General features: G+C 37.0%; 2 protein-coding genes across 15 annotated transcripts; both read left to right on the forward strand.

Annotated features, from left to right (window-relative positions):
* Window positions 1-289: 289 nt before the first annotated feature.
* Window positions 290-15,090, forward strand: LOC137027122 (zinc finger protein 335-like). 10 transcript variants are annotated; one of them, XM_067394960.1, is made up of 28 exons: window positions 290-957; window positions 2,591-2,792; window positions 2,888-3,158; window positions 3,273-3,350; window positions 4,895-5,821; window positions 5,936-6,079; window positions 6,152-6,307; window positions 6,454-6,712; window positions 6,846-7,023; window positions 7,220-7,332; window positions 7,640-7,658; window positions 8,026-8,166; window positions 8,343-8,419; window positions 8,502-8,662; window positions 8,756-8,973; window positions 9,250-9,349; window positions 9,509-9,582; window positions 9,839-10,125; window positions 10,210-10,351; window positions 10,448-10,654; window positions 10,768-10,910; window positions 11,084-11,223; window positions 12,290-12,390; window positions 12,589-12,675; window positions 13,233-13,316; window positions 13,490-13,555; window positions 14,242-14,347; window positions 14,445-15,090. In XM_067394960.1, exons 2-28 carry the CDS (start codon window positions 2,598-2,600, stop codon window positions 14,564-14,566), a joined length of 4,596 nt encoding a protein of 1,531 aa, XP_067251061.1. In that variant the 5' UTR covers window positions 290-957; window positions 2,591-2,597; the 3' UTR covers window positions 14,567-15,090. The 10 variants fall into 10 exon arrangements, with proteins under 10 accessions (XP_067251061.1, XP_067251066.1, XP_067251068.1 ...); XM_067394965.1 differs by having other exon boundaries at window positions 10,213-10,351; XM_067394967.1 differs by having other exon boundaries at window positions 9,857-10,125.
* A 676-nt stretch (window positions 15,091-15,766) lies between these two features.
* LOC137027125 (CMRF35-like molecule 1) lies at window positions 15,767-21,556 on the forward strand. 5 transcript variants are annotated; one of them, XM_067394975.1, is made up of 13 exons: window positions 15,767-15,889; window positions 16,202-16,510; window positions 16,752-16,869; window positions 17,203-17,306; window positions 17,406-17,443; window positions 17,557-17,638; window positions 17,786-18,692; window positions 19,001-19,309; window positions 19,540-19,666; window positions 19,792-19,910; window positions 19,989-20,026; window positions 20,460-20,589; window positions 20,946-21,556. In XM_067394975.1, exons 7-13 carry the CDS (start codon window positions 18,653-18,655, stop codon window positions 20,963-20,965), a joined length of 783 nt encoding a protein of 260 aa, XP_067251076.1. In that variant the 5' UTR covers window positions 15,767-15,889; window positions 16,202-16,510; window positions 16,752-16,869; window positions 17,203-17,306; window positions 17,406-17,443; window positions 17,557-17,638; window positions 17,786-18,652; the 3' UTR covers window positions 20,966-21,556. The 5 variants fall into 5 exon arrangements, 4 of the variants coding, with proteins under 4 accessions (XP_067251076.1, XP_067251073.1, XP_067251075.1 ...); XM_067394972.1 differs by having other exon boundaries at window positions 20,460-21,556; XM_067394974.1 differs by having other exon boundaries at window positions 19,795-19,910; window positions 20,460-21,556.
* The last annotated feature ends 1,320 nt before the right edge of the window (window positions 21,557-22,876 follow it).

Consider the following 22,876-nt stretch of genomic DNA (forward strand, 5'->3'; position numbering starts at 1 on the left):
GCTCTTTCATTAGTATTTGGTCTATTTTGGACTATTACTCTAAGAGAAAGAAACTACTGTGTTTCACAGTATTCTCTTGTATGATGAATTCATGAAAATCAGACGCCCTTTTTTTTTTGGGTGTCATAAATGCACACAATCACACACAACCACCACACACACTTGTGTTTACTTTATTACAACAGCAATCAGTTAAAAATACAATCACTCATAAAGATGTATAAGAAAGTAAAACTGCTTATGAAGAAAGTACTAAAAATTCTCTGGTACAGTTCTGGGGGACTTTTGGCATTCAAATATATATTGGGCTCCCCCTGTAAAAATGTGGTGCCGTCTTTGATACTAAACGAGGGAAAGCTAAAATAAGTTAAAGAGACTAATTGTAGAATTAAAATCTACATTAAAAATCGAAAACGCATACATATTAATCACAGGACGATAGCATGCACTGTAGTATAATGCCACAATTATATCCACAGCAAAGATTCAACAGAATGCAAATTAAATCATGAATACCATGTGAGCCTTCGCATTCAATCTGAGTAAAGACATGTTTATTTTGGCGTAATCAAAAATAAAAATCGTAAGATAAACAACTCGCGTCATATTAATCCGCGAGACATTCAGTAGTTTCATCCTCTCAGAGCAATAGTCCTTCGGTTCACACCATTACTTGATAAAACACTTAAAAGTTTAAGCAAAATAGTCGATATACGTGTTCTCTAGATAAAACATAACTTTTAATATGAATTATGATACATTATAAAACAGATTAAGCGTTTGTCCCACTCGTCTTTTCCCCGTGACGGATAAATGAGTTCCGGCCAGCTCTGAGGACAGGAAGCGAGGAGACGCTGATGGCGCCCGACTAGAAAGCATAGCAACTATTCGCTTTCAAAGATTTATTTATTTCGCCTTATTCGCGAGCTTGAAGAGCAAAACAGACGTCCATTCACGGTAAGAAAAATTCCTAGCTCAAAATAGTGGGGGTAAACTGTTTACAAATACAGCTTCTTCCATGATGGCCGAGAGAAAAACATTCGGGCGGACTGGCTCTCCCTGCTCACGCAGGCCCTCGAGGTCCCCGAGCGGTTCTTCATATCGCCTGAGCGGAAAAAATAAACTCGGAGCGGCGGGAGGGAAAATGGCGTTGCGCGAGCAGGCAGGAGGAAGGGCAGCACATATTCGCGCTTAGTACAGTGAATGAAACGAACATGAGTAGTCGCAGTCAATACGGGTTCTCAAGTGTTGTTATGCTAGATTGCAGTGACATTTTCATTATAAAGCTGTTAGTGTGCTCAACATTATAACGTGTGAAAGGACACGTTTGAGCAAGGACCAGGAACTTGATGTCTTTGAGAAGTTTGAGTCAAGAGATGTCAGGTTTTATGCCCCAAACAGCCAAATGGGTGCTCTGGTGGGGAGAGTTTGGTATCAGTTGGCGTGTGGGAGAAATCAAATGGTTTAGATCATGGGTTTTTAAGTACATTTAATGCGGAGACCCATGTTGGCTTGTAGTTTTGCTGGTGAGCTTATAATGTGTTTCTTAAAGATACTTAAGTGACCTAGAAAGGCGCTATCACAAGACAACTGTATTCAGCCCTTGGGGGGATTTGAGACTACAGCAGTAGACCTAAAACACAGACTATGTAATAACAATTAATAAAATCTAAAACAATATAAAGAGAATAGAATATTTAATTTAAGAATTATTTAGAAAATTCCAATGCAACACGGCTCTTGTGCAAAAACTGCAGAGAATATGCAGCTGAATGGATATTTATGTGAATGAAAAGAAAACCATGAATATGTGCAAAGTATATTGAATTAAAATGTATGTAATTTCTATATACCTTTTTATTTCCACACAGATTGCTTAGCTCACGTATTACTGTGAAAACACTTGGAAAATCTATATTACATAATTAAAATATAATTTACGTATGCAGTAAAGTTACACGCAGAATGCATTTAATTGGGCAAAAATACAGTAATGTTGTAAAATGTTATTGATGACGACAAAGCTGAATTTTCAGCATCATTAATCCAGCATTTAGTTTCACATGATCCTTCAGAAATCATTCTAATATGCTGATTTGCTGCTCAAGAAACATTATTATCAATGATGAAAACAGTTGTGCTGCTTAATATTTTTATGGAAACCATTGTGCATTTTTTGAGGGGGATTTTTTGATGAATAGGAAGTTTAAAAGAACAGCATGTATTTAAAATAGAAAGCTGTTGTAACATTATAAATGTCTTTACTGTCACTTTAGATCAGTTTAATGCATCCTTCCTTGTTAAATAAAAGTTATTTTTTTGAAAAGCAAAAATCTTACTGACTTCAAAACTTTGAACGGTAGTGTATGTTGAATAATTAAATATATATATATACATATTATTCATATAAAAATTAAAATACTGAACATCCACAAAATCACTTTTATTCATTAAAATAATTTTTACATTAAAAAAAAAAAAAGATTACACTTCCTTACACTTGTCATTATGCACTTGACCACACGTCATCCATGTATAATTTAGGACACATTTGGTGCTGCATAACCTAGTGACAGACACCTTCCAACAGAGCAGAGATGGATTCTGATGACATGGAGGTGGAGAGCAGCAGTGATGTGGGGCATTCTGGGATGGAGGAGCCATCAGAAAGCGGCATGTGCATGGAGTCTTCAGAAGCCATGTCTGCTGATAGCAGCGATGCAGCCGCTCCTCCTGCCGCCACGGCCCCAGAATCAGATTGTCACGTAGGACAGAGCTCAGAGGGACTTGTGGTAAGACAAGCAATCCACACATCTGTGTAGCTCCACATGTTAGTGAGTAATTCTTCATTTTAAAATGTTTTGGGGGGCTCGTGTGTGTTTTGTAGGTGTTTATCCCAGAGACAAGCTCCAGTACAGATGTCCAAAGAGTTCATCTCCCAGACTCCTCTTCTGTCGCCCAGTCAACCAGTGTGTCCAGTGTCTCCACGGTGACACAATCGGTCCTGGTGTCGGAGTCTGTCCAGGTCCTGGTGCACTCCAGTGCTGTTTCTGAAGGAGGAATGATGGTTTCTGATTCCACTGCTTCCACGTCTTCAGATCTTGGCTCAGCTATTGATAAGATCATCGAATCCACCATTGGGCCTGACATTATGAATGGTAGAAAACCTTGCCTCTTCATTTTTATTACACTCAAGGTAGTTGATATGGTAGACATTATCATCTTTGAAGTTTATTTGGTATGTAAATACAGTTTCTATGCCAATTTTACAGGATGTATTGCAGTTACAAGCGCAGAGGACGGCAGTGCAGAGACCACACAGTATCTGATACTCCAAGGTCCTGATGATGGTGAGAAAGATCAAAATGAGTTTAAAGTTTAGGGCTGTATCCGAAATCACATATTATTGAGTTGGTGCTTCTTTCGAAAAAGTACTTACTTCATAACTGTTAAAAAGGTATGTTTTACATAATATGAATATGTTTAGTATGAATGTAACCCGGACGTGACCTACAGCATCAGTTGCGTCGCTTCGCTGCCATTCACAAATCCTCTCTCTTGTTCTCATGGGATAGTAAAGTGTTTATTGGATGCGCACTTCAGAATCTTGCCAGAAGTAGGAAGTCATCCATCTGCTTTATGAATACTGAGAATTTGGACATAATACTTTTTTCACATACCGTCTTTAACACACCTACCCTATAGTAAGGAAGTATGCATATTCAGACGCAGCCAAGGTGTAGGTTTTACATTCAATTAAAGGGATATTTCAGCAAAAAATGAAAGTTCTGTCATCATTCACTTAGCCTCATGTCAATCGAAAGAGAATTCATTTCTTTTTCAATGGAACACAAAAAAAGATATTTAGCTGTCCAGTCTGCTGTTTTCCATATAATGAAGGTGGGTACGAACTGGGGCTGTAAAACTATAAAAACATACCATAAAAATAGTCATGCAATACCTTTCTAGTGCCTTTTTATTCTTTTTGGAGGTTGACAGCCCCAGTATGGAAAGAAGCATCTGTAACCTTGGTAAAATCGGTGATTCTCAGCTAGGGATCCGGGACCCACTAGGGTGACATATGACATGACATAAATATTGAAATTAATGATGAATTAGTGATTCAATTATTGATGAATGAAAAAAAAACCCTAAGAAATAAGCTAAAGTAACCAAAAAAATCAATACATTTATTTTATTAATTCACTCCCAAACCTCCGGAATTCTATTATTTTTTTTTATTTAAATTATAATTCACTATGCTAAATGACTGTTCTGTGTTCCAAAGAAAAATGCAAGTCAAATTGCTTTTAAACATTGTGAGCATGAACAGATTATGGCAGATTTTTCATGTTTGACTAAATGATCCATTTATATGGCACTCTCATTAGTAAACTTGTAGTAAAATTCCCTTTTGTTCTTGTTCTTAGCATAATTTGTATGACAAATCTATATTTTAATGTTAATTAATGCATTGTTTTTCCTAAATGTGCTTGTGTTACTGCCACACTCATTGCAGGAAAGAACTTTTTCAAATGAACTCAAAGAGACAGTCCACCCAAACATTCTTTACTCGCCCTTATGTCATTCCAAACCTGTATGAATGACTTTCTTCTGTGGATAAAAGAAGATATTTTGAAGAATCTTGGTAACCAAACAGTTTCAGTTATTTACATTGTATGGGCAAAAAATACAATGGAAATCAATAGAACCAGAACAGTTCAAAAGAAAGAAAGTCATACTGGTTTGGAATGACATGAGGGTGAGTAAATGATGAAAGAGTTTTCTTATTTGGGTGGACTATCCCTTTAAAAATCAAAAAAGTTAAAAAAGATAAAAGAGAAGTAGGGTCGTTTTTAGATATTCAGCCATTTTCTTTGTACACTGTGTGTAGGAGCTCCCATGGTGGCTCGGATGTCTTCCTCTGCGCTGTCGAACCGCATTGCCATTGAAGCCCTTGCAGATGGACCCACCTCCACTTGCCTGGACCAGGCAGACCTGTCAGAAAACCCGCAGGGCAGCGTGGAACCCGACCAGCCTGGACACTCTGGATACCGTGAGCACGACGACAGCAGTAGCAGCTGCAGCCGCCCAGACCAGCCTCAGCACTCCCAGTACATAGAATGCAGTGGAGGAGACGACCCAGACCAGACCAGGGAGGCTCGGTACATCGAATGCTCGGGAGCCGAACCAGACCAGACCTCACGTCATTCTGGGGTCACCGGCTACAACGTGACTGACTCGGAAGAACCTCTACGGCGTTATGCAGCAGAGTGCAGCGGAACGAACAGTAGCCCTCAGAGACGCTCGTTTCGCTCCTCTCGCTATGTCGTAGAGTGCAGTGATGGGTTTTTGGAGTACGATGCAGAGAGGGCGGAGCAGCCACGGCATTCACGTTATATCGACAGCAGCATGGATGATAGGGAGCACGTCTCAGCCTCGGAGCAGGAAGGAAGCGTGGTAGAAGAGCCCCAGCACTCCTACATGCCGCAGGGCTCACTATATGCCGACGAGGGCACTGTTCGCCATTCCCTGGCTGACACAATGGGGTCCCAGCTCACCAGTCAAATGGACTGCAACGATAACTTGCCTGGCCCATACATAAGTAGCAGTGGGACCTATTCCACCCACCCAGAGCCTGAAGCGGTGGAGTCTGGGGTGGTGGTTGAGTCCGGGCACAGAACCCCAGACATGGCCGAACTGGAGGAAATGATGGAGGTGGTGATCGTACAGCAGTTTAGGTGTAAGATGTGCCCATATAAAAGTGTCTCTAAGGATACGCTCATCAACCACATGAGAGACAAACACTTTAAACCAACAGGTAAAGTAGGAAAATTCAGTTTCATGCTGACTTTAAGTTTCCATCAGGTCTTGATTTATGCATAGGTTCTCTTCTTTAGGTTCTCTTGTTAAAGATGTGCTATCTCACATGCAGGTGTTCAAGGCCAAAAGAAACGTGGACGGGGGCGTCCTCGAAAGGCCGAAAGCAAAGCACGAGCGGTCGCTGCGGTCAAAAAGGAGGAGCCGCCAGAAGAGGAAGAAGATGACATCATTGATGCGGGCGCTCTTGATGATCAATGTTAGTGGAGTGCAGTTTGCATTCTCTATTTCATAACTTTCTTTTTTTAATGCAGTTTTATTTTGCATTAAGGTGACAGTGATTATAAGCCAGCTGATGAAGAGGCCAGGCCCAAATTGGCTGCCAGTCACTCCACTCCTCCTTCCTGCTCTTCGTCATCTTCCTCTACCTCACGGAAACGTCCACGCAGGATGGTGGGGCCACCCCGCAAATTCCTTCCTGAGTCAGGTCGATGTTAATTTAGCTTTTTGGGTCACCAAGTATAATTAAATATTAAAATAGCTAGTAATTTTCACTCATGAAGTCATAAATCTACTTAATAACTTTTTCCTTTGGTCTGTGATTACTCTTATTTTCACCTATGTATGAAACAGAGTCACCAGCAGTGTCTCAAACAAACAATGCAGAGGAGCCTCAGGCTCCTGAAGAAGCAAGTTCCTCTGGATTGGAGAATGGAACTTCCTCATTATCCAATGGGACGGCAGCGGAACCGGGCGTCAGCCAGTCAGATTCAGAGAACAAAGATCCCTCATCAAACACAAGCCCTGATGACCTGGAATTTTTGCCCAAAAAACGAGGCCGGCCTTCAAAACGTTTCCTTCAGAAGAAGTACAAAAAGTACATGAATCGCAAGTATGTAATGCCGGCACTACTTTTTGATAATGCACAACATTGGTTTGATTTGACTTGTTACAAATTATCTTAACTTATAATCCAATGTAACCACATATTCTGGACAGTCAATATCTCATTTACCTTTTTTAAGTAAATACTACAGATCCCTTAAGCCTCTGCTGAGGCCTCATAATTGCTGGATCTGTGGCTCTCGCTTTCTATCACAAGAGGATCTCAGATTCCATGTGGATTCTCATGAGGGAAACGACCCTGAGCGTTTCAAGTGCCTGCAGTGCAGCTACCGCTGCAAACGGTGGTCCTCACTGAAGGTAAGAGCTAGAGTCCTTCATCTGACAAATCTATAATAATATTTTTTGTTCACTTTTAGTTAATTATTAGTTATAATTTTTACATTTTAAATTTTTTTATGTAAATATTTGTATAATATGTGCTTCAGTGTCTAAATAAATATATTATCTTTAGTCATTTTTCTCCATTACTCATTATAAAACTGATGTCCTATAGGAGCACATGTTCAATCATGAAGGTACAAAACCTTACAAATGTGAGGTATGTGATTACTCCAGTGTTTACAAGAAAGATGTGATCCGGCATTCAGCCGTCCACAACAAAAGCAAGTAAGAACTAAAAATGGCTCCTTTTTTATCAATCACTCGTCATGAATTTTATTTCGTCAAACTCTTGAGGTCATCTATATGTTAGTGTAAATTTTATAAAATGGCAAGATTCAATTATAGCAGATTTAGTCAGGAATTTGGGATACAGGAATTTAATTATTAAAATTCTAATTCTATCAAGCTGCATTGTGTCTGTCCCTTTGAAATTGTGCAGATTATGAAAATAAAACATTGAATTAATTTAAAACTCACACCTGACATAACCTGATTAGATTATTAATAAATATTCTTGTTTCTTCTCTTTTAGGAGTCGGAAGACAGATATGGTAAGAATCAATATGTAAAACATCAACAAATAATCGCATTTAAGCAAAATTGTCCTTTTATTGACATGTGCCTGGTTTCACAGACAAGCCTTAAGCCTAGTCTCAGATTAAAATGCATGTTTGAGCTGTTTTGACTGAAAGCAAGTTGCACTGGCATATCTTAAAATCTCTCAGTGCCATTGTTTTGTCTCAAGATGCACATCAGTAATGTTTTTCTAGTGTGCGTTTATAAAAGCTACTTAAATGTCCTAATCGAACTAAGGCCTAATTCTGGCTTAATCTAAGCCCTGTCTGTGAAACCGGTCCATGATGTATCAGTTGAAGTTGGCTCTGAGTGGTTTGATGAGGGTAGCTTTTCATGCGACAGCAGTCCTGTGGAAATCCTTCACAGGTTCCCAAAGTGTCAGAGTTTCCATGCCCCATCTGCTGCCGCGTGTACCCCATGCAGAAACGCCTGACGCAGCACATGAAGACACACAGCACGGAGAAACCTCACATGTGTGACAAGGTAAATTTATTGTATGCTGCAGTTAAGCATGGGAATTTTGTTACTTAAACTAGTTTTGATGAATCAATGTATAAGCCTAAGCAGATTGTAGAAAACACTGTCTTATGATGATTTTGGGAAACACAGCCCTGGACATTTGCTATGCTAACACTAGTATAAATGTGTTTGTTTTCCAGTGTGGGAAATCCTTCAAGAAGCGCTACACTTTCAAAATGCATCTTCTCACGCACATACAGAACTGTGGCAACAGCACGTAAGTGAAATGTCAGGACTCAGTGCCTGTTTCTCCTTAAATAAACTCTAAAGGTAGCTATTTTTCTCATCTTCTTTGTCAGGTTTAAGTGTGAGTTTTGTGAGTACACCTGCAATGACAAGAAGCACCTGCTCAATCACCAGCTGTCCCACACCAATGACAAACCTTTCAAATGTGAAGAGTGCAAATACTCCACGAGTAAAGAGGATTTCCTGGTGTCCCACATTGCTATTAAACACACTGGTGAGTCACGTAAAGATTATTAATTGTTTCAGATGTTGACGGTAAGAAGGATTCCTGATCAATCATGTCTGTCCGTCTTTAACTCCTGCTCAGGTGAAAAGCCCTTCTCCTGCGACATGTGCCACTTCACAACAAGACATAGAAAGAACCTGCGGCTACATGTGCAGTGTCGCCACCCCGAGGCCTTCGACGAGTGGAGTCGATCCCACCCAGAGGAGCCAATTCGTCGACGGCAGACACCCGTTTTCACCATGGAGGAGATTGAGGAGCTGAAATTACAGCAAGAAACCCAGGGATTTCAGGGGACAATTGTGAGTACATGGATATGCATTATTGATGCAAATTAAATAGCCTTTTACCCTCTCTATGCGTCTCTCAGAAACCAGCTCTCTGTCAAGAGTAAACATCAAATAAGATACTGAATCATACACATTTTCTACTATATGTCTACTTTATATGTCTCTTTAAAGGTTTTAAAACTTCTGCGATATGATATTTTACGAACTTCCTGTTAAAGGTTTTGTTCGGTTTTATCCAAATACATACATATATTTATCATATATAATTTATTTGTTTCACACCTAAAGGTAACGGTAAACCCCATTACTCTCCAAACCATGGAGTCCATAGGGAACACATCTGTATCCCAAGATGCACTGGGAAACACTACCATCATTTACGAGCAAGGTCAGTAAAAAAGTTATCAGTACATTTACATTTGTGGTTGTAACCCATATAAAATATAGTGTGTAATTATGAATTCATCTACACATATTTTATCATTCACCTCATGAAATTATATATTTAGCTTATGGTGTTAAATGTAAACTGTACCTTCTTTCACAGCCCAGAATACAGACCTATCAGCCCAGAATGCTCTAGATCTGTTGCTAAACATGAGTAACGCCAGAGAACTGCAGGTACTGTACTGTCTTCTACTGGAATATAGAATAATGTTATAAATGCCTAATTTATATGCTATTTATTGGATGAAGTGGTATCAGTAAGTGAATTAATGTCATATGTATATGCATCACAGTGTTAAACTAGAATTAGTATTTTACTATATGACTGATGAATCACATATCATATGTACATGAATCTATAAAATAATTTAACATTTTGTTTATTATATATCTGTATCTAAATATAGATCCTATGATCTGTCTTGATCAGTCTCTTCACTCTTCTCAGGTGGCGGTGCTGAAAACCGACGGTAAGACTTTAGAGACGGGAGCGTGGCCCGGAGCTGGCTCTGGGAGTGAGCCTCAAAAGATCGTCACCTTCCATGTGTCAGAAAATGGGGACACTCTGGTTCAGGAGGCGTTTGAGGCGGCTACAGGGGCCGTGGAGCAAGAGGAGACAACTGATGTGTCGCAGGAAGTGACACAGATTGGCATCGGTGCATACGAGGCAGCAGATTTCAGTGTGGTTGAGCAGGCCTCCGACGAGACGGCACACAGGTACTACCGTGCATCGAAAACCACCACTGTAATGCCTATAAGTGTCGTATAAACCCTTTAAGATGATGTGCGTGTGTTTGGCAGCAGTTTAGAGGAACCTTCAGCAGAGCCTCAGGTCATGGAAGTGAGCACGGAGCCCTTGTCCATCTCTACACCTCTCAAAGAGAATAAAGAGAAGTTTTTCCTGAGCTCAGGCTTGACTGATGGAGTCCTGCAGCAGGTAGAGGTGAGACTGGGTTTTGCTACTTCACAGATGGAATAACCAATGTTATGTTCCTTCCTTCCAATGGAAAGTTAAATTGATGAAATTCTCTTCCTGCAGCTAAGCAGTGAAGCTCCAGGTTCCCCTTCTCTGTGTCCATCACCCCCTTCTCAACAGTTCAACACCAAACGCTTCTCCTGTCGCATCTGCATGGAGGCTTTCCACGGCCGCTCGGACATGGAGAACCACAAGAGGGCGCACATAGACCCCAAAACATTCAAGTGTCCGGACTGTGACTTTACAGCACCTTCTTGGCCAGAAGTCAAGGTGTGTTGATCATGTGGTATGAGTGTTAATTCAGTGCCTATGATTTTTTTTTTTTCTTACCTGTCCAAAACCATTTTTTTTGTTAAATACTACTTCTTTTTTTACAATCTTAGTCTCACATGGCCATGCACGCATATTTGAGGCCTCATAAATGCACCAGCTGCAGTTTTGCTTCAAAAAACAAGAAAGACCTGAGACGCCATATGATGACACACACCAACGAGAAGCCTTACGCCTGTCAGGTCTGCGGCCAGAGGTGAGGGAACAAATGAGAAACCATTGTTAAAATGATAATAGAATTGATTTATCACAGAATTTGCATTATTGGTATACAGTTCTACAACCATAAACGCTTCTCCTACTCAATGTAAACAGCATATATACACACAGACCTCTGCAGCCTCTCAGTGCTCTGAGTTTCTCTTTTAGGTTTAACCGTAACGGCCATCTAAAGTTTCACATGGAAAGGCTTCACACTCAGGAACCCTCCCCCCGTAAAACCCGCTCTGTCCCCTCTCAGCAGACCATCATCGTTAACAGCGATGAAGAAGCTTTAGCCACACTACAGAGTAAGTGCTGACATAGTGAGACTGCATTTTGTTTATATAGAAATATAAACAGCCCTGTTCTGATTATTTGACAGTATTTCTTGTACCCCTATTAAGCTATTTTAAAGGTTTCTAATGTTGTTTTGGAGGTCTCCTACAATAGGTTTATATGCATACAATGTCAAAAAACACTTTAATGTTCTCATAATATACATTTCAGCATCACCTCTTTTCTCAGAGTCTGTGTCTGAAATGGTTTGAGCAAGGATACGGTCTCTTTAGACTTAGTGTGCGAGTCTACTCTGCTCTGATTGGTCAGATGGCCCAGTCTGTTGCGATTGGTTTACCGCTTACCGTGCATGTCAGAAACAAAATGCCTATTAAAATATCTGAATTTCCACTCTAGAGGCTTCATTGTTTTCCCAATGAAATGAATAGTAATGATGGCGCCGGTTTTACTTTATCAATTCGTTTTACAAAATCAATCCTGTGGTTGGTGGAAAATGTTGTGTCCATTTTGAAAATCGCTGGGACCATTTTATCTACACTTGCTGTTGAACAGGCCACTCCAGACTAACCAATACGTTTTTGTTAATAGGTGAAGATCCTCCTTTACGCCCCTCTTTTCCTTTATTGCAGATGCATATTTTGATGGACGATATGATGATATCTTGATTTTGATGATATCTTAAACTCCATTAGGGCTCTTTACTTTTCAGTTGATTCTTATAAAAAAGATTTTTAATGACGTGAAACCAGTTTTAGAATTTTTATCAAAGATAAACAAAGTAGACATTGTTTGCAGGCAGCCAATGAAGTTCATAGGCTGGCATTATGCAAATTTGTAACAAATCTACGTAGGTTCATGCAGGAAGTAAGACTGGAATTAACAACGACTCATTTCAAGCTGTTTGAGAGACAATAACTCCATTTATCGTGCTCTTTGATCTTCTAAACTTTGCAGACCTTTTACATTCACAAACGGCTATATTACAAAAGGTAATATCCGAAAAAGCATAATAGGGGCACTTTAAGCTTCTGTTGTTCTTCATTTACCTATAATATTTCTTTTTTCCATGTTCTCCAGATCTGCAGGCGGGTCAGACAGTCATCAGTCCGGAGAGGTTGCAGCAGGCTTTGGGTCAGGAACACATCATTGTGGCTCAGGATCAGTCGCTATCTGACCAGGTATTGCACAATTGCTCAATCCACACCATACACACTGTCTCATTCTCATCCTTTATGACTCTTTTTGGCCAATCAAAGAATAGCTTATTACATTTTAAATTGCATGTAATACAGTTTTGATTATTCTCTTATATCTGGCTTCAGGTAGATTCAAGTTTCACGTTTAGCTTGTTTTTGACAAAATTGTACATTTCTCAGGAGGAGGCGACATATATTCAGCAGATCACAACAGTAGACGGACAGACGGTACAGCACTTAATGACTGGAGACAATCAGGTCACTGAGGTACAACTCATTTTCTAGGGCTTTATTCTGACAACCAGCAAAAGTCATATTACACTACTGCTCAAAAGTTTGGGGTTGGTAAGATTTTTTTATAATAATAATAATAATATATTACTTTAATAATAATATTAAAATATTAAGAAGCATGTCTGTTTTCTACATTGATAATAATAATAAATATTTCTTGAGCATCAAATTAGCATATTAGAATGATTTCTGAAGGATCATGTGACACTGAAGACTGGAGTAATGATGCTGAAAATTCAGCTTTGACATCACAGGAAAAAGTTTACATTTTAAAATATATTAAAATAGAAAGCAGTTATTTTAAATTGTAATAATATTTCACACTATTACTGTTTTTAATGTTTTTTTTATCAAATAGAGTGAGCATATGATATGACATTGCTTTCAAAAACATTTAAAAATCTTACCGACCCCTAACTTGTATCTAAAGTACACATTCGTGTTCTGTTGTCAATTAGTTTTCAAGACCTTCAGTAGTACTCATGTTGAATGTAAATTTTGGTGCCTGCTTCTGCCCTATATTTTGTCAGGTCCAGTATATCATCTCTCAGGATGGAGTTCAGCACCTTCTCCCACGGGAATATGTGGTGGTATCTGATGGAAACCACATTCAGGTTAGTATGTGCTTTTTACACAAGTGTCCACAACAGTTCTCTAGCTACAAACAGGCTCATCTGGTCTGTATCTGCTGACTTAAAAGCATTTTCAGTTTCATTCATGGTCTGTTAGACATTATATTTTATCATTATAACCAAAAAAAAAAAAAAAATCTGATTGTGAATTGCAGATGGAGGATGGGCGGATCGCTCACATTCAGTACGAGCATGATGGGACGTTTCTGCAGGAGCAACAGGTTGAGCCCAGAGCAGAATACAAACATGCATTTACATTACAGCTTAGTTATATAATAACTAATATAATAACTCAGAGATTCTATTTTGAGCTGTTCATGTCTTCAGACTTTAAATTATTTGTTTTCTTTTTTTCATAATGCTAAATGTATCCATGTGCAGCTTTGTTGTTAATGACAGCATATGAAATCTCTTTGTTATTATAATAAAGTGGCATTGATCAGAAGTATGTTTCTCTAATGCTCACCAAAACTGCATTTATTTGATAAAAAATACAGTAATGTTTTGAATTATTAATAATATTACAATTTAAAATAACTGTTTTCTATTTTAATTCAATTTAAAATGTAATTTATTCCTGTGACAGCAAAGCTGAATTTTCAGCATCATTACTCCAGTCTTCAGTGTCACATGATCCTTCAGAAATGCTGATTTGGTGCTCATTCCTGATTATTATCAATGTTGAAAACAGTTGTGCTTCTTAATATTTTTATATAAACAGTGATATACTTTTTTTAGGATTCTTTGAATAGAGATTTGAAAAGAACAGCACATTTTTTTCAAAAAAAAAAGGAAAAAAAAAAAAAAACTGACTCCAAACTTTTGAACAATAGTGTATGTATGTGGTTTTAACAGTGAAAACAGAAAAACTGGTTCATGTGTAAATGTCTTCTGTGTTTTTTGTCAGATTGCTCTGTCTCAGGATGGACAGATCCAGTATGTCCCCATCACTGCCGAGCAGCAGGTTGTCGCCCCTGAGGACCTGGAGGCAGCCGCCCATTCCGCTGTCACTGGTATGACCTTTCACCTTTTTCACTTACCATAGACGTTTTGATCACTCGTAATGTGCAGAAGAATCAGAGTTGACGTAAGTGATGTTTGTGTGTGTAGCTGTTGCAGACGCAGCCATGGCTCAGGCTCAGGCGGTTTACACAGAGGCCACACCTGAACAACTGGAGCAGCTGCAACAGCAGGGCATCCAGTATGACGTCATCACTTTTACTGAGGAGTAAAAACAAGACAGACACTTTGACTATTATTTAACAGCACCGACACACTGACAGAGCATATGCGGCTCGTCTCAGTTACAGATGCCTGCAGTGGACGAGTTATTCCACAGACTTAAATTAGTAAGAGGGTGAATGTACAGTTAGATCTGCAAATTATACAACTTATGCCATTGTAAATATTTAGAGCATTTATCTTTGTGTGCCTACAGTGTTTTGCCTTGTAAAGAAAAAGAAACACAAAAGCCGAGAGCAGCCTGTATAGAGAATCCTGTATATAATTCTACATGTTGCTGTGATGTAATACGGTGGATGCTACTTCAAAGACAGTGTGTGAATGGTAGACTGGAGGATTGACATTAACATTGTTATAAAACAGTTCTTAGCTGTTGCTAAAGTGCTTATAAAGGAGGGTTAATCATTTGTTTTCATTTTATGTAAAATGTGCTGTTTCATCTTTAGCTTCTTAAGTTTTAAAGATTTGTTTTTCTTTGAGATGGCTACTGAAAGGAACTTAAAATGCATACCAAATAAATCACAACCTCTTTATCTGAACATATCGTTTTTCTTAGTGTCATCATCATGCTATCATATTCTACAGGTTGTACAAAGCACTTGATACAAGGGAACAGAATATATTAGAATATATAATGGTTTATGGTGCATAATTTATGCTTTGTGTACATTATTAAGACATCTTAATGCCAAGCTGTGTCAGGTTAAAAAAAGGTTCAAGTGAACTCGGATGTGTCAAATCACTGCATTCTATTCTGCATTTTGTCTGCCCAGTACCAAAGATTAGGTCCATCAAATTGGCTATTAAAAGGTTGGGTTTTTCTTTTGTTTGAGACAAAAACTGGATATAACTGCGGAGATATTGTTGATCAACTAACATGTGTAATGTTGTGGTCGGTCATTGCATTTGCTGGTTTCTTTTGAATTTGCAGGCTAAAGGTAGAGTCAACATGTAGATATGAGTAAATCTTAAATGAACCCTGAATATTAAGTTAACACCTTTGGTAAAGCTTCTGGAGATGATGCCTCAGAGTAATATTCAGTTAACTGTTTGTGGTGGTAAAGAAATATCTGGCTTCATTACTGAGTGACTGGCTTGATTAACACATTTGAAGAACGTCATTTTGACTGAGAAACAAGGCCACGCTTCCTATTCCCGTCAGTTGTTCGTCATGGTCTTATATTTAGATGGTTTGTTCCTCAGTTTGACAGATTAATAAAGTTCTCCACAGTCAGTCCAGCTTTAGAGAACATTTGAACTATTAGAGAAGAAAATGAAGCTGATTTTCTTTCTTCTTGTGCTCTTGAAGAACGGTGAGAATGGTTCTTGTTTTTTCTCTGTTCTTTTTAAAAGATTATGGAGCTAAATCTGCTGTTAAACAAAGTATCATTAGGATTATATATAATTTAAATTTAATAGCAAATTTTCTTTTATTTTAGCTAAATTTAAAAATGTTTATAGATTAACCTTAATTTCTTTTTTAGTACTTAAATGCATTTTTATTATTTCAATAATACAGTAATTTTCATAATACCAATACAAATAAAATACAACATTTCAAGTGTTCAATTATCATTATATATCATGAATATATTAACATTAATGTACAAAAAAATGTTTTTCAGGAACGAATCCAACTGAAGGACTGCATGTGATTTATTTAACAGGGGAAATTGTTTTAAAATATTCCTTTAATTCGTATTATAATAGTTTTGAAAAATTTTGCTGTAAGTTTGATCCGTGGAATTGCTTCACCATTGTGAATAGTAGAGGACAAGTTGCTCCTCTGTATGAAGGAAGAATATCCATCAGAAACTACATTGGAGAATTTGAAGTAAGAATTACAGGCCTGACTGTAATGGATGCTGGCAAATACAGATGTGGTGTCAGAATATACCCTCACACCTATGAAGATGTTACAGTTACAGTTTCTGGTGAGAACCATTTCTAAACTGCATTCATTTATTAAGGATTGAGAAAACATGTTTTTTGCACACATTGACTAAGGGTTAATGATTATTTTTGTAATCACAAGTGATTGGACTTATATATGCTGTGTTGGTCATACTAATTTGGAAGTTGTATTTCTATAATAATTACTTAATTACTTAAGTTTGAAAAAAACAAAAAAACAATTTAAAAAATATTTTTATTTTCCACAAATACACTTAAAAGATCTCAGTGGAGTAAACACAACTCCTCTCTTGGCAAAATCAACCATCAAGCCAACAGTCTGGATGTCGTCTTCTCCATCTACAGTCATTGTTTCTGAGAATGACGCACAGAAACATGGGTAAATTTTGGTATATATATAGCCTATGAAGCAACCCTCCCATCCCCCCACAACTCACACACACAAAATTCTGTAATCATTTTCTCAACTTCATGTTGTTCTATGACTTCAAAACACAAAAGAAGATATTTTGAAGAATGCTGGGGTCCAAACAACATTGGACCCTACTGATTTTCACTTTATCGGCCAAAATACAAACATTGAAATATTTTTCGAAATATCTTCTTTTGTGTCACACAGATGAAAAAGTCATACAGATTTAAAACGACGTGAGGGAGGGAGAGAAAATATACATTTTTGAATGAATTTTAACATGCATAACATGTTTGACAGCTGGAGAACATCCTTCATGCTTGGTGCTGTTTTCAGTCTTGTGTTTGCTGCCGTCTCAGTGACTCTTGTGTTCCTTCCCCAAACTCAGAAGAAAAAATCCACAGGTTGGTGGAGCCAAAATATTCAGCAATTTTGATTATTAATGCCACTGATTTTTAAATATAATGGCTAAACATAGTCCATGCTTTTTTTTGTACACTCAGATAAATACAGAACTTGCAGTTCTCTCGACACCATTCTGGTAAGTAGTTTGTGCATCTCTCGTCTGACTCATGACCACGTGGCTGACAGCAGAAGGGATATTTCTAAACATCTTAAAACTCATGTCCTATAAATACTGACTTTGCTTCACAGGAGGTGACATATGTTCTGCAGAACAACCCTACAGATGGACAGATGCTAGAGTACTTAAAGAGCACACAATGTAATCACTGAGGTACAACTTCTGCTTCAGTTTTGTAAGAATCGCTATAAAATAGGTTCAAATAAATATAGGTTCAAAATTCTCTGTCATATGGACTGATGATGAAATCACATATTGACAGAATTGTCTCCATTTCTTCTTCTGTTTTCCATTGCCCAGGTCCTGTATATAAACTCTCAGGATGGTGTTCAACAATTAATCCCACAACAGCTTGTTTTGGAATCTCAAGGTTGAACGCCGAACAAAACATAAAGTCATTTCTGTGTCATTTTCTTGCTGGATAGAGACATTATGTCCTGATAATCGCCATGACCTTTAACCATTTCCCCAATAAAGTTGTGATTATTTAAATGTTCAATTAACAGAGTATTCAATTCTAGAATGTTCTCTAATGCAAGAAATAAGATGGAGGGACGAAAACAACCGAAACCTGGAGGTCAGAGGTGGTGCAAATCAAAATGGGACTAAAGGGGTGTCATAGAAAAAAAAAAAAAAAAGTATAGAATAAGTAAAAAAATTACTAAATTTGACTTTACTGTTTCAGTGGAAATCATGAGATTAATCACATTTATTTTTTGACAGTAATAGTATACACATCTAACAACAATACTCCTAATGGTGGGTATACAACATATATTGACTTGAGATGATATAAAATTGATAGTTTTGTGCAGATATGGTTGTTAAGATAACGTGTAATGCTTAAGCATTATGTGGTTTCTCATATGCTGAGTGAGCCGTCCGTTATTTTCTGATGTGTTTGAAAACATGTCACTTGTATTGAAATCAAAATATTCAATGAACTGTTTGTGGTGGTAAAGAAATATCTGGCTTCATTACTGGGTGTCTTGATTAACACATTTGAAGAACGTCATTTTGACCGAGAAACAAGGCCACACTTCCTATTCCCGTCAGTTGTTCGTCATGGTCTTATATTTAGATGGTTTGTTCCTCAGTTTGACAGAAGAATAAAGTTCTCCACAGTCAGTCCAGCTTTAGAGAACATTTGAACTATTAGAGAGGAAAATGAAGCTGATTTTCTTTTTTCTTGTGCTCTTGAAGAATGGTGAGAATGGTTCTTGTTTTTTCTCTGTTCTTTTTAAAAGATTATGGAGCTAAATCTGCTATTATACTCATCATTAGGATTATATATAATTTAAATTTAATAGCAAATTTTATTTTATTTCAGCTAAATTTAAAAATGTTTATAGATTTACCTTCATTCCTTTTTAGTACTTAAATGCATTTTTATTATTTCAATAATACAGTAATTTTCATAATACCAATACAAATAAAATACAACATTTCAAGTGTTCAATTATCATTATATATCATAAATATATTAACATTACTGTACAAAAAAATGTTTTTCAGGAACGAATCCAACTGAAGGACTGCATGTGATTTATTTATCAGGGCAAATTATTTTAAAATATTCCTTTAATTCGTATTATAATAGTTTTGAAAAATTTTGCTGTAGGTTTTATCAGTGGAATTGCTTCATCTTTGTGAATAGTAGAGGACAAGTTGCTCCTCTGTATGAAGGAAGAATATCCATCAGTAACTACAATGGAGAATTTGAAGTAAGAATTACAGACCTGACTGTAATAGATGCTGGCAAATACAGATGTGGTGTCAGAATATACCCTCACACCTATGAAGATGTTGAAGTTACAGTTTCTGGTAAGACTTAAGAACCATTTCTAAACTGCATTCATTTATTAAGGATTGAGAAAACATGTTTTTTGCACACATTGACTAAGGGTTAATAATTATTTTTGTAATCATAAGTGATCAGTCTTATATATGCTGTGTTAATCATGCTCATCTGGAAGTTGTATTTCTATAATTATTACTTAATAGTTTGTAAATAAAAAAAAAATGTAAAACATATTTGTTTTTTCCACAAATAGACTTAAAAGATCTCAATGGAGTAAAAACAACTCCTCTCTCTGCAAAATCAACCATCAAGCCAGCAGTCTGGATGTCGTCTTCTCCATCTACAGTCATTGTTTCTGAGAACAATGCACAGAAACTCAGGTCAGTTTTGTCACAAATATGAACTTCTTACTTACTTTACTTTATTTGTACCTGTCCCTGCTGGGCAGTGCAATGTCTTCTTTATTACTAACTCTTAATTAATCTATGTATCACTACACATTAAGCAGTGACGAATGGAGAACATCCTACACTCTCGCTGCTGTTTTAACTGTTCTGGTGTTTGGTGTCATCTCAATGACACTGCTTGTGTGTCGTCTAAAGACCAGGAAGAAAAAATCCACAGGTAGGTGGAGGGATGATGATTAGTTTCAATTATTGGTTGAAATTTGGTTCAATTTATAACATTTTCTTTCACTCACAGAAAAAAGTGGAACTTGTGATTCTGCTAACACCACCCTGGTAAGGAGTTTGTACATATCTTCTCAATTGACACATTACCATTCCCATATAGCAAAGATATTTCAAAGCAGCTTAACATACAGCAGATTTAATTCTAGAGATTCAGATTAGTTTTAAATTGCAGATTATTTTTAAAGTAATTCCCACTTCTATAATAACTTCATCAATGTGCTATTAATAAGGTAAAATAGACGACATTTGGTGATCCTTGAGTTCAACCACAACTTGTTTACAACTTGTTTCATTCCTTATTCATAATATCTCAGTATGCTGATCTGTAATCATCATCTGTAAAAGGGAACAGCTTGATATGTGAATTCAGGTTAATTGGGACACTTTTTCCTAGTCATCTGAATGGCAAAAAGTGTCCCAATCAACCTGAATGAATGGATGGTTGATCATCAAACCCTGTCTGCTCCACATATCTCAACAGGAGCAGAACGGCATCATCTACTCTATGGTGGACTTCACGCCCCACCAGGATCCATCTGAACTTTATGCCAATTTGCAGATACACAGTCCAGAAAACACTGATCCTTCTTCAAGATGTACATTCACAACTGAGGAAAGTGTAGAATATTCCACTATTTTGAGAGCACCAGCGTAAACATTTGTGATGTTTGTTTTCTATTATATTTTCACTGCTTTAATTTTTTTGGTTGTTTTTGGGTTTGGTTTTTTTATGAGAAAATATATTATTATTGCAATGCTGTTTGATGTGATGATAAACTGAAAACATCTAAATAGTAAAGAAAAATGTATACTATCTCTATATGGAGCTACAAAATCAGTACTCTCAAACTGTTCGGCATTACAATGTGTGTTTGATTCAGTTTTGGTGTTTGACTTGACAAAAACACACGGTACAACAATATGTGATGCAATAATTTTAACTGCAATCATTTTATTTTTCATTAATAGAGAACCTTTCAGCTATGAAACTAGATGTCGAAAAATCAATGAAAACCAGTTTTTTGCAATCCAGTACTTGCAATCCAGTTCATGAGGCCACTTCTGTCAAAAGGATAAGTACAATATTGCAAAGCAAGGCAACATATACATCTGTGGTGATGTTGTGACTTTGTATGTTAGTATGAAAAAGGATTTCTTGAGTTGTTTCAAGGGCCCTGGTTTAATCGAGGCCATTCAAATGAATCAGGACAACCCCTTTCCACAAACCATGCCAATAAATTCAACACTAATATACTTTATCAATGTTGCTTTGTCTTCATATAGTTAGCCAATTTGTTGACCTATATCAATGCCAGAAGGTCCCAGAAGTGAAGAGAATTCCTTTGCATTCACTGCAGAGTTCATAGGAATCTTTGAATAGATCTTTTTTTTCTTCACATTTTATGAAGTGAAACTCAGATTGCATCAATAATGCAGAACAGATGTGGACTGTTAAAAAAAAAGAAATTTAAAATTAAATAACTAAAGGAAGAAGAAGGGTCAAATAGTCATCTGATTCATACATCTCTAAATAGAAGATGACTGCTGTGTACTCAAAGTAAATATGTTTTGGGTAGCCTACTAGGATATATTTATATATATATATATATATATATATATATATATATATATATATATATATATATATATATATATATATATATATATGATATATTTCAGTGAGTGTTGACACCCTAACATGTTAATAATGATCATTTGTTTTATTTTTAATAATTTTTTGTTGTATTTTGTATTTTTGAATTGAAATTTGGAAGATTTTGTTTGGAATATTATGGCATTTTATGCGATTTCTACAAGTGTTTTGCTGTCTTTACTGCACAAATAAAGTGTTCATACAGAAAAACCTTTTTATTAAACAGCAGATGCCACCTAACTAAAATATTATTCTAAGAATGTTTTGCTAACATTCCCAATTGTCATGATCACCGTCTGTTCCTGTCAGTTCCCGGACTTCATTTCCCATAATCCTCCCTGCCAGTCACATGCACACACTCCACTCCAATCATCATCTGCCACATACACCGGAAGCTTGTTATCTGGACTATAAATGACTCACACACACACCTCCTGATCGCAAAGCCTTGTTTACTCTGTGACATTTCTGAGCGGTTTCCTGTGTTTGTCTGCCTGTTTATTGTTACCGATCCTGCCTGTTTCCTGACCCATTGCTGCCTGTCCTGACCCTTGCTTTGTATACTGACCTGTGAGTGATATCTGCCAGTCCTGACTTCTGCCTGTATCTGGATTACAATTCTGTCTACCCTCTGCTGTACCTGTTTGATCCTGATTGACCCTGCCTGTGCGACCACGTTTACCTTTAATAAAATGCTGCATTTGGATCCCCTGCCTGAGTCTGCCATCGTAACACCAATAATTAATGAAATGAAAGTGTTATTTCTGAATGTTCCCTGAACGTTCAAATCGTCCAGATTTTTAAATGTTTTGAAAATCTTTTTTCTTAGTTATACGAATGTTATAGGGAACATTTTATAATTATGGAAATGCTACTTTTAAATGTTCTGAAGCTATTAAAAACATTTCACAAACTAAATAGATTCAGAGAAAAAAAAAGTTCCATGAATGATGTGCTTTTTGTATTAAAAACCATATAACTTTGAAAGAACATTATTAACGTTACTGGAAGAACGTTTGTTCATAACTTTGAGAGAACTTTAGCCAAAGTTCTGTGTACATTCCCTGTTATAGGGATGAAAAACTGTTGTTTAATTATAATCTTTAATTATATGATACTACACAGTAAAATCCCCAGTGTTAAATCAACTCTGCTTAGAGTACATTTGGTCCCTCTCTAGTGTTAAAATAACACTGAAGCAGAGTTAAAGTTAATGAGATAATTAAGCAATTAATAAGGCTGTG

The sequence above is a fragment of the Chanodichthys erythropterus genome, chromosome 9, assembly GCF_024489055.1.
Source record: "Chanodichthys erythropterus isolate Z2021 chromosome 9, ASM2448905v1, whole genome shotgun sequence".
In the NCBI taxonomy this organism is placed as follows: Eukaryota; Metazoa; Chordata; class Actinopteri; order Cypriniformes; family Xenocyprididae; genus Chanodichthys; species Chanodichthys erythropterus.